At 35.2% G+C, this 12,316-nt stretch overlaps 1 protein-coding gene across 1 annotated transcript; it reads right to left on the reverse strand.

Annotated features, from left to right (window-relative positions):
* Positions 1–4,241: 4,241 nt before the first annotated feature.
* Positions 4,242–12,065, reverse strand: AICDA (activation induced cytidine deaminase). Its single transcript, XM_023504525.2, has 5 exons — positions 11,962–12,065; positions 7,582–7,729; positions 6,038–6,308; positions 5,380–5,495; positions 4,242–4,970 (listed from the first exon to the last, which is right to left on the reverse strand). Exons 1-5 carry the CDS (start codon positions 11,967–11,969, stop codon positions 4,917–4,919), a joined length of 597 nt encoding a protein of 198 aa, XP_023360293.2. The 5' UTR covers positions 11,970–12,065; the 3' UTR covers positions 4,242–4,916.
* Between the last annotated feature and the right edge of the window lie 251 nt (positions 12,066–12,316).

Below are 12,316 nucleotides of genomic sequence, written 5' to 3' on the forward strand. Positions count from 1 at the left end.
CATTTTAAATATGATTATTGATAGCTTTAATTTCTTCTCCTGAAAAATGCCTGTTCATAGACTTTAATCATTTATCAATTAGAGAATAACTTATTTTTGTAAATTTGACTCAATTTCTTTATATAGATCCTTTTTAACCATTTGAGTAATTTGCTAAATTTGCTTCACAGTGACACCTAGTGGTCGTACAGATAAGGAAACTGAGGCGCAGAGAGACTAACAAAAATAGAGATGGTAAATAAGAGACAGAATTGTAATTTACTTCTAAAGACTGAAATATGATTAACTGAAAGTGTATTTAACAGTTAACATTCTCTCTGACTTCCTTCCTGTAGTTTGATTTTGCCTCTTCCCCAATCCTAGGATTGGTCAGTCATTTCATCCAGTCCATGATTTGGGATAGCAACTATGTTTTTTGTTTTTTGTTTTTTTTTAATTGCACGTGAAGGAAAAAGTAGCAATATGTCAAGTTACTGGAATTTGGAAAAAACAGTGTGATCTCCTGTGTGTTTTTATGCTTATGTTATCATTGTTATACTGATTCTGTATAGAACTTTTCAAGTACCCTTTAGGAAAATTAAAAGATTTCCCGTTAAAACCAGTAAAAGTGCTAAATCCTAAAGCACCAGTGATTTAAAAAAAAAAAATTTGTCATGGAATCAAGAAGCCTATGTTCAAGCATGAGTTCAGATACCTTCTAGGTCTGATGATCCTGAAATTCACTTCTCTGAATCTAGTTTCTTCCTCCACAAATAATATATTCACTATTCATTTCAAAAGACTGTTGTAAACAGAATGTGCTGGAGCTAGCTTCAACTAGTTCCTAAGAGCTAACAATTAAATTTTCAACATAGTTTCTATACTTCAGACATGGCAAATCCTACCAAACGCGGTTTGATTTTGATGTTGTTATTGTCGGGGCTTAAAATGCTGGTAATCCAAATTCCTCCAGAGAACTAATTGTGAATCATCTCCCAGCATACCACTGGCCATAAGGAAAATATAACACCCCCAGTAGAAAGAATTAAAGTTTCTTAAGGGCCAGGGCTATCTTTATATCTTCAGTGCCTACCAAAATCCTGGAGAAAATAAGAAGCACTTAATAAATATTGCTGAATTGACTTTAACTGGACTACACTAGCATTTCTAAAAGTAGGATTCCTATCATGTTTTTTTTTTTTTTTTAATTTAGAATATCCAAATGGAGGGTAGTTTCTTTTTTTCTTTTTTCTTTTTTTCTCTGAAGCAATTGGGGTTAAGTGACTTGCCCAGGTAACATGCCTAGTGTTAAATGTATGAGGTCAGATTTGAACTCAGGTTCTCCTGACTTCAGGGCTGGTGTTCTATCCACTGCACCAATTAGCTGCCCTAGTATTTTCTATAGATCTTAAAATGCTTTTTCCAAGTAAACTTATAGAATACGCCTATATTTTGATTTTCTTACTTCTCCCTCCAACCCTCTAGAAAGAGAAAGGAAAAAATAGCAAGTCTTCACCATGGAGAATCCATAGCATTCATTCAACCTTAATTATTATATGTGCTTTTCTTGCCCATGATGCAGATCTCCATGGTTTACAGATGCAATGGCAGGGTGCCTGTCATACTGCTCATCCCCCAGTAGAGGACTCCAGAGTAGTGATAACAAAGATCTCAGATCTCAAAACCAATAACTACATAATGGGATCTGCTTGTGGTTCTGAAGACCACAAATGCTTGGTTAAAGAATACAGAGAGGGCGGGGTTCTGGCCCCATATAACACCTAGTTCCTCCTAGAATTTTTCATTGATTTAGAGTAATCTTTTAATCCTCACTCTCCCCCATCTATAATAAATAATCAATTGTCAACATCCTTATCAATTGTATTTCCAAAACACTGTTTCTTTTTTCTAAGAGCACCCACCATAGTTCAGGCCTTCATCAACTTTCTCCTGGGCTATTGCAATAACTTCCTAATTCATCTCCCTGTCTCCATTTCTCTGCCTTCTCCAGTCCAATTTCCAGTCCCTATTGCATTTAAAGTCCTTCAGAATCTTGTTGCAGCCTTTCTAGGATTATTATACATTACTTCCCTTCACACATTTTATGGTAAAGCCAAATTGGCTTCCATTTCCCATTTGTATTTTTGGATAGGTTTTCCCCATTGTCTAGAATGTGCTACTTCCTCACTTCTGCATTTTAAATTCCATAGTTTTCTTCAAAGCTCAACTTAAATGTCCTGCCTTCTCGATATCATGTCTCTCTACCCATAAAATGACCTTATTTATTTTGCACAAATTTCATCTATAATTTTAATTATAAACATTTTTCTGATAGGTTATAAACTCTTTGGGGGCAGAGATTTTTCACCTGCATCTCTGTGTCCCCAGCATCTAGTGGGGTACCCAGCATATAAAAAATGCTTAATAAGAACTTATTGATTAATTGATGGCTGGAGTAGGCAAAGGACCTCCTAAGTTTCCTGGCCCAGGATAAATTATTTCTATATTTTCAGATTTGAGATGCCTCACAAACCAAATAATTGTGGCCTTCATAGTGCTTAGTAAGGCTACCCTCATCCTCAAAATGAATGAATGATATAAAATTATTTCTATAGGCGTTCTGAAATACCACTAAAATCCTGCCTAAAATCAAGTTTGCTGACTAGTGGAATAGATGGGCCATCCTCAAAGGGAAAAAGAAATAATGACCAATTATTCCAGCTCTCTCCAAACCCCAAGTAAGGACTTTACTAAATATACTGTTGTTCTGGTAGACAAATTTTTGGAGACTTTGATTTTATCCATTCATAATGAATTAACTCCATTGGACATGACCACTAACCTGTCCACGTTTGTTCAGGTCATATGTGCATATGAAGTCCCATTTCCAGTCATATTCAGTCTTATAGCTGACCATCCATTATGGTCAGTTTCTAAGAACCAGTTATATAATGAGGAGGAAGGCCATCATCCTCATTCCCCACCATGACCATAACCTTATACTCAGACTCTGAACTCTCCAACTCTGAAAGAGGAGTTTTCACCTTATCTTTCTCCAAATCATACCTCTATACTACTTCCCTGTCATCCACACCGTCTCAACAGATATAATTTTCCCCTTCCTTCCAGCTCTACTTTATGTGTTGATTTCTCCCACCAAATGTAAGTTCTTTAAGGTCAAGATCTATTTGCTTGCTTATATTTATATTCTTATTTAGCACAGTGCTTGACATGTAGTAAGTGCTTAACAAATTATCCATCCAATCTATCCATCTACCCACCCATCCATCAATCTATCTTATCTATCATTTATGTATCCATCCATCAGTCTATGTATTTATCTATCTCTCTACTTCTCTATCCATCTATCCATCTATCTATCTATCTCTTTAGCACCCACAGAAACCAAAGACCTGGATGGAAAAGAAGGTTCTCACCACTAAAGTCCTAGTTGTCAAAATGGTTTATTACAGAAATCTATATAATTTTATTAATGGAAACTTCCTCTCTGTTTGAAATGTGAATTCATTAAAAAACAAGAGACTTTCATACTGTATTGTCTGGCATATATTTCTCTACATATACCTTCTCTGATTTTTATTTTACTATGATTTGGATAAATGGGATTTATTCTATTCTCTATGCATATCTTTGTGAAATTGATAATGGATGGAAAAGTCATCAGGTCTTAGATATTAAGCTTGGGGTTTCCTCTTCACAAAATGACAAAGTGATTAGAAGTTGGATGGAACACAATCATCCTCCCAAGACAAACAATATTTAAGAGAGCAGATAGATCTACTTCCATCCTAGTGCTCCCTCTCTGTGAGAGAATGTTGATTTCCAGCTCCAACCTCCGTCTGTCCCTCCAGCCTAGAATGGAAATTTCACTTGGAGAAGGACAGATGGAAAATAGACTAGAAATGTCTATTCTGCCTCCCTTTAGCCATACAGAGCAACAATTCCACCCCACAGATGAGCCTCACTACACACATAGAGCTCCTTCTATTCACATCCCTTTCATGTAGTGCTCCATTTTCCTACAAATATAATTGGGAAATATTTAACAAAATAAAATTTCAATAGAACATAGATAATGTTAATATGTGGTTTTCTAAGTCAATATGCAGCCTGATGGGATTCATATGATAAATTTGTGACGATTCCAAGTCCTAATTTCCCTAAGATACCTCAGAAACTATATTTTGATTCAACATTTTTTGAGTATTAAAGCCATTTACCAGAAATTTAAATCAATAAATCAGGGAAGTACTAAGTGCATCCCATACACAAAAGTACTTTATTTACAAACATAAACATATGCATTAGACAAAGCTAAAATACAGCACTGCACAGATATTAATGCTTTGAAAATAAGGTTTAAGGTTAGAGTTATTCAACCTTCCTCATAGAGAGACTGCATAAACCAGAGTCTGGAAAAGGAGTGTCCCAACAGCATTCTGCCTTAATTCAAATTTGAATCATGTTATCAAGGCAAAAGGTTAGAAGGAACATCAGTGAGATCACTGAAAATTCAACTGGAACAAATTATGAAAAATTATACTAGCTGGAAGATCCAGGGTGGAGAATGTTAAGAATGTTCTCATTCTTCATCACTTCATCATTTCCCAAAGCTGTTGTTATCAGGGTAATAGATTCTTGGTGGGTGAATTCATTTACCAGTTCAAGCATCTTCTAGAAGGAGCTATTGTAAGGAACAGGGTTGAGGAAGAAGGAGAAATAGGGATGGTCCTGAGCAGGAAGTATATTATCTATTCTTTTTTCAAAACATTATAAAGAATTTTTTAAAAATAGGGGGGAAAGAAGAAAATGGAATTAAAAGTGCCAATTTAGGTATAGAAAGGAGAGGTTGAAGGAAAGAAGGTTCATTGTCTCTAGAGTTATTATCACTCTGTGTGATCATATTAAAGCTGGTATCAAAGTCCCAGAGTACGGAAGGCATCTCTTAAGTCATCAATCTCATAGAGTGGCTGTAAAAAGAGAAAAAGAAAAATGAGAGCTGAATGGTCTAGTATGCAATCTTTAGAGGAAGGAGTTGACAGGAGTGAATAGGTCAAAAGAATGAGAATGAAGAAGAAGATTAAAAAGATACAGGACAGGAAAGAATTGAGATAAGGAGAAATTAAAGATAAATATACAGAAGCATGAGGCTGAAAGATAAAGATAATTTTTAAATAAGGAAAAATCTTAAGAAGAAAAAGGAATTAAAAGATGATCAAGAAGTACATAAATTAAGGATCAATAAAATAGAGAAAAATAAAGAAGAGATCAAGAATAACAAAGGGAAAAAAATAAATGATCTCAAAGAGAGAAGGAGTGAAAATCAAAAATAGAATAGGAAAAAAGCTCAAAGGAAGGTGGAAAGCAAGGATGCCTTACCAAGAGGATACGCCTGAGTTGTCGAGACAAACGAACAGAGTTTTCATGTAATCCTTCCCAGGCTTTAAAGGTCCTCTCTCTGTTTTCCACAAAGGTGTTCCAGCAGTAAAAATAATCTTAGTTAAAGAGAGGGAAAAAGTCAGATCCCAAGGCAGAGTGGAGAAAGGAAATCATCTTCTCTGTCTAAAGGATAAGTGCATTATTACCTTATATTGTTAGTTTTCCACACACACCCAATTCCAACCTCTAACTATATTGTAAGCCCTGCATTTTATACAAGTAGAAATAAAGATTAAATAATTTGCTCAAAATCAAACAAGTAACAACTAACAAAGTTAGGATCTGAGTACAAGTTCTTGAATTGCAAACCCAACAGTATTTCTAACACAGTGTCCATCTCTGTGTTCTGGAATATTGATGTCACCCTTCATAGACATTATCTCCTGCCCTTCTCTATCTTTCTATAGCATTCTAATTCTGATCTTTGCCCCTAAAGTCAAATTATAACCCAAACCTGAAACTCCTCCCCTTAAATCTAACCTCACCTCAATGTCTTTTCTTAATTTGAATTCTGAATCCATTCCATCCCTATTCCCAGTTGACCTAACTTTTGCAAAATATTTCCCCTTCATATCTCTGAATCTTAAACCATTCTGACCTTTGAAAGTCATGATAGCAATTGGGACTCCAGCCTGGTGCAAACGTCGAAGTCCCTCTGGCTCAGCTTTCTTGTCTTCACAGAAGTAGAGACGGGCAGTGAAGATTCGAAGACTTAGATTAGGATAGCAGCGAAGGAAGTTGGCTACATGCCGGGCACAATCATAGCAGGGACTCCATGAAGTGAACCATGTTACCCTATAGCATCTACTAGGATCAAGGTCCCAGGCAGAGATGTATTGAAGGAAGAGCAATTCTACATGGCAGCCATTCTGAAAAGAAGAGAGAAAATTGTTACATGATATTGATATTGAGATGAAGTTAGAGGGAGTGGGAGATTAAAAAAAAAAAAAAAGAATGTTAGTTTACTGCAAAGCATAGTTGGACATTTGATTTATTTACCTTTACTTAAATTTAAAAAAAAAAAAAAAAAAAAAAAAAAAAAAAAAAAACTTTTCCTGAGATTGAAGGAGAGCAGTAATGGCCCACCAGTCCAAGAAACTCTCAAAACTCCTAATCATTGACTGGGCTCATAGGCCCAATCTCTAAACTGCAATTTATATTTGTAGAGGACTTTTTCTACTTTGACTTTTTTCTAAAATGACCCATAAACCTCTTCACTCTGCAACTTTATTCTATCCCTGTGCTTTACTCTATACTGCTATAGTCCCTCCCTGTTATTGGTGGATTTCTCCCAGAACTTGACCTGCATGTCAGATTGCAGAGAGAGTTAAGTTTGAAATTAGAAAGATCTAAGTTCAAATCTTATGTTCTTCCTGTGAAAACCTGGGCAAATCATTTAAATGTTACTGATCAGACAAGGCTCTAAGACTCTAAGTTTCACAGAAGATGTCAATATGCATTGAAAAAAGAATTAACAATAAAGATGTCCCTCTGCCAATACAAATACATGTCCAGTCTATGTTTTTAATGCTTTTCTGTGTATATATCTCCCCCATTAAGTCTGAGTTCCTTTCTTTTTCCAGAGTAATATCTGAGACATAGTGGGTATTAAATAAATAATAAGAAGTAGCATTTATATAACACTTTAGTGTTTAAAAACACTTCTACAGCTATATTAGTTTCATTTTAGCTTCAAAAAAAATCCTGGGAGGTAGATGCTATTATTATCTCTATTTTACAGATGAAGAAATTGAGACAGAGGTTAAGTGACTTGCTCAGAGTCACACAGCTAGTAAGTGTCTAAACTCAGGTGTTCTTAACTATTTCTAGGTCTGGAGCTCAATCCACCTGATTGTCCAATATTTACTGATAGAGAGATTGTAGGGGGTAACCTCTGTGGAAAGACAGAGAGAGTGAAAGCATAATTTATGTGATGGAGAAAGATGTGGGAGTATGGGTGGCAGTAAATAATGAGACTTGGCTGATTGTGTGTGTGTGATAGATAGGAGGATAAGCAGTTATTTAGGATAATTGTAACTGGAGATGAAGAAGAAAGTGGACAAATCCCAATGATCAAATGAATGGGCCTTCATTAGCTGGTTTAGCTCTAGATTGCCTAGAAAGTTATACTCTGATCAATACCTTGTTGCGAAGGTAACCAAAGTCCAGTGAAAAGGAGGTAGCACTATCCCGACGTTTCACGACAAAGCACAGGTAGGTTTCATGACGACCCTTAGCCCATCTTACATTTTTGAAGTGGTAGAGGAATTTCCTTTGATTCATTAAGAGACTATGGACAAAAAGGAGAAAGAAAAAAAAAAAGAGTTTGAGTTTGTCTTGCCCTACAGTTATTGAAGGCATCAATTCAACTTAGAGTCACTTACCACTGGGTATATACATTAATATATATACAGTCACATCACACTGGGTATATATACAAAGGGCAAATGCTATTGCCCCTTTGCTGTAGGCCTGGGAAATATTCAGATCTATTTCCTTGAGACTGGCTTATCAAGATTATGAAACAACTATTATTTAGTTCACTTGGAAAGTAATTTCTTCAGTAATTGTCTGATCCCTTCAGACCCTGTCTAGTCCTGTTTTATTAGGAGGCAACATCACAGAAACTTTATAACTTAGTATCTTCTCCAGTAAGCACATAATAAATATATTTCTCAAATTGTTGAATTATATTCATTTACCCCACATCTTCCTCTCTTTATTTATATCCTCTAAAATACTTGCTTTTCTCGTGAATCATAGTAGTGAATTTTCTGGTCTCACTTTTCCCTTTCAAAACCAACAGAACTTTAGCAACCTTTTCCTGAAAATGTCATGTCTGATGTAATTAAACATGATGTGCTAGGCCTCAAAGAGAATTATTTTATTTCTCTTGATACTCTAAATGAACCAACCCCTCTACCAAGTACCTGTTACACATAGAGATATATTAGATCAAATGTACTAAAGATTTGTAAAATTATCAGGATGATAACCAATGATAATGGTAATAAATGTTGAGATGGGAAGGATAACATTATATCAAAATAAATAATTCCTATTTTAAAGTTTTCATAGATTGTCCTTATATTATTCAATATATAAAATAATAAGTCCAAATTGAATGGATACCCATCAATTGGAGAATGGCTGAACAAGTTGTGGTATATGAATGTTATGCAATATTATTGTTCTGTGAGAAATGACCAGCAGGATGATTTCAGAAAGGACTGGAGAGATTTACATGAACTGATGCTAAGTGAAATGAGCAGAACCAGGAGATCATTATACACAGCAACAACAATACTATATGGTGATCAATTCTGATGGACGTGGCTCTCTTCAACAATGAGATGAACCAAATCAGTTCTAATTGTTCAATAATGAAGAGAACCAGCTACACCCAGCGAAAGAACTCTGGGAAATGAGTATGAACCACAACATAGCATTTCTACTCCTTCTGTTTTTGTCCGCTTGCATTTTTGATTTCCTTCTCAGGTTATTTTTACCTTATTTCTAAGTCTGATTTTTCTTGTGCAGCAAGATAACTGTATGGATATATATACATATATTGTGTTTAACATATTTAACATGTATTGGTCTACCTGCCATCTAGGGGAGGGAGTGGAGGGAAGGAGGGGAAAAGTTGGAACAGAAGGTTTTGCAAGGATCAATGCTGAAAAATTACCCATCCTTATATTTTGTAAATAAAAAGCTATAATAAAAAAATAATAATAACAAGTCCAATTCTTTAATACAAAACATTGTTCAAATGCATTCTAGTAAACCTAGAGAGAAAAAAATCTTATAAAGGTTTTTGCAGTACACGTGTATTTGTGTGTGTGTGTGTGTGTGTGTGTGTGTGTGTGTTGAAGGAGAGATGTCGATGGATATAAGGAACTTCATTTGAAATTAGGAAAAAGGCATAAGAATTCCTTTTCCTCTCCCCCATCCTTCCCTAGTGATCTATTTAATAAAGCTGTTAAGTCTTATTAATCCTGACCAATCTTCTTTCAGTGTCATCTTATTCTTTGTCCTTGGTAAATTAAATGAGGTAATCAGGGTAGGGTATCCTGTGCCTGTAGTCCCTACTGCTGGGGAGGCTGAAGCTGGTGGATTGCTTGAGTTCAGGAATTCTGAGCTACAGCAGGACTAAAGCTAATTAAGGGTTTGCACTGTCTGACACCAGTACAGTGACACTCCTGAAGCAGAGCGCTTTCAGATCTCCAAAGGAGAAGTGAATCAATTCAGACCAGGAAAAGGGAGCAACTTAAAACTTCCATACTGATAAAACTTCCATGCATAGCCACTGCATATCCAACCTGGGAGAGATAAGGAGAATCTATTGAAAAAAAAATTAAATGAGGCAGCTTGTTGTATTAGAAAGAATAATGAACTAGGAAATAGAAGTTCTTATCTGTACTCTTACACAAACTATTCTTATTAACTAGCTATGTGACTTGGATAAACCCATTTTTAGGCCTTAGTTTCCTCATCTTTAAAATAAGGGTATCATATTCAGAGATATCAAACTCAAGGCCTTCAGAACTACTCAAACCAGACTAAAATTAATTTGGAAATATTAAAAATATACATATATATAACAAAATCTCTTCACAGACTTTTTGTCGTCCTCCAAATAGATTAGTCTTTTTATAGTAGCTCTTCCTGTCACAATTGCATAACCTTTCATCTTTCATGATCTTTCACCACCCCCTTGCTCTATCTCCTAGCCTCTACGTTCTTTATCAGCTAAACACTGGAACTTTCTATTTCTCACAAATTTTATACAGAAAAATATTCCCTCCATATATTTCAGCATAAGGAAGATTTTTTGAAGACAGTTTTTAGATGTTCAAATTGTCAGCTACTCTGAACAGCTGTGCTCCCTGAGGTAGAACATTAGCTGCTTCCTTAACAATGCAAACCAGAATCAAATGGGTTTAAAATAGCCTTAATATAGTGAATATTGCAGAGATTTTATTTTTCCCTTGGGAGACTTGCATTAGATCAGAAGTCCCCAACCTTCTTGAGTAAAAGGATTTCTTCCTAATATTTAAAAAAAAAAAAAAAAAATCTCATGGACTCTTAAATGATAGCAATTTTGCTATAAGTATTATTGAATAGAAAAATACTAAATGACAAGAGGTTACTGTGAATTCGTTGACTAAATTTTCATTTTATTACTTATAATAGCTTCTGTGTATTTCTAGAAAAATAGTAGTAATACATATAAGTGAGAAATGTATAATTTCTTTCTTTCTGCCTACACAGGTATAATAGCTCATTCAAGAAACTGAGTCACACAGAACATTTTATTAGAGCTAAATATGGATCAAAATGACAATAGTTGATAAAATATGAATATGTAGACCTCTGAAATAACTCCAAGGCCCTCTCAAACCTACATATTGAAAATAATTGCATTAAATGTTAGTCATCTGCCAAATTTTTTCTTTATCTCTATTTCTGTCTCTTTATACTTTTGATAGTCCTTTTTCATCTATATCATATTTGCTTCACAAAAACCACTATTTTTCTCTTCCTATTTTACTTTTTTCCTATGAAATTCACTCTTTATATTTCCTTATCTTTCTCACTCTGCCCAGTTTTATCAAAAGTCACTTCTCCTGTTATCTAATTTGCATTTCAATAGAAACAAGTACTGGACTCTGACACCTAGAAGTAGGTCTAGCCCAACCACTATTGACCCACACCTGAACTTTAATAAGTGGGTAACCACAAGGGTTAAAGATAAGAAGGGACACTTCACAAGAATTTGTCTTCAAATATATAGTGTGAAGTTCAGTAATTCTAAGTCACAAAAAAAGTCTTAAATAATTTACCTTAATTTGTGACTGTCTAGCATAAGTACAATACAAATAAAGCATATGGATAAGGTAGATAATATTATAATATAAAATGAATGTTTAGCATATGCATCCAGCAAGTCAGAATTATTTGTTGTACAAAATGTATTGTTACCACTATTGTTTAGAGCAATATAAAATTGTAAGACAGAAATTTTGATAGAATTCAAATGCATTGGGAATGATGATAGAAATTGGAATTACAGGAAAGAAATCTGTACATAAAATTCAGAGGTTTTTTGCACTGAGATTTAGAAAGAAACTCCTTAGTTTCCTCATCTTTACAATGAGATGCTTAGATTAGGTGACCTTTGAGGCCATAAGTTTAAATTCCATGTACTAGTATAAAATATGTATATATACATATGAATAAATAAATAAGGAAAGAGCTAAGGAATATGAATGGAGAGATTCAGAAAAGGTTTAGCACAAACAAACTGAAACTTAAGAGAAAAGGGAAAGTATCAAAGAGAAATGAGTCAGATGGAGATGACCAAAAAGAAAAGAGAGAGAAAAAGAAAGAAGGACCAAAGGTAGATGCTTATGACTCAGAGTCATTCTGAGCAAAAAGCCAGGGAAAGCAAGTGAACATTTTCACTTACTTTTGCTATGAATTGCCCTGGTCTGATCTATAAGGAGGCTGCCTCTTTACCTGTCCATGACTGTGATGGGGAATTGGGGGACTCTTTCTTGGCTCCCTGGAAGTCTTGGGGCTAGAGGAAATTGTTGCTTCAACCACTGCTGCTCCACAGGCGTATCTGTGTACCTTTCAAATCCACACATTCAAATTTAAGCTTATCCTTCAGTGCTCCTCCCCCTACCCCCATAACCTGTACCTTGCATCAGCATGCTCTTCCTGATTTGGGCATCTAAAAGGGGGGAGGAGCTGTACACAAGCACAGTGGCAAGGGTTAAATAACTGGGTACAATTAGGCTTAGTTTCTTCTGGGACTATATCTCTGAATATCCTGCCTCCATCACTTAAGGATGCAAAAGTCTAAATCCGC

The sequence above is a fragment of the Sarcophilus harrisii genome, chromosome 5 (genome assembly GCF_902635505.1).
Source record: "Sarcophilus harrisii chromosome 5, mSarHar1.11, whole genome shotgun sequence".
Classification (NCBI taxonomy): Eukaryota; Metazoa; Chordata; class Mammalia; order Dasyuromorphia; family Dasyuridae; genus Sarcophilus; species Sarcophilus harrisii.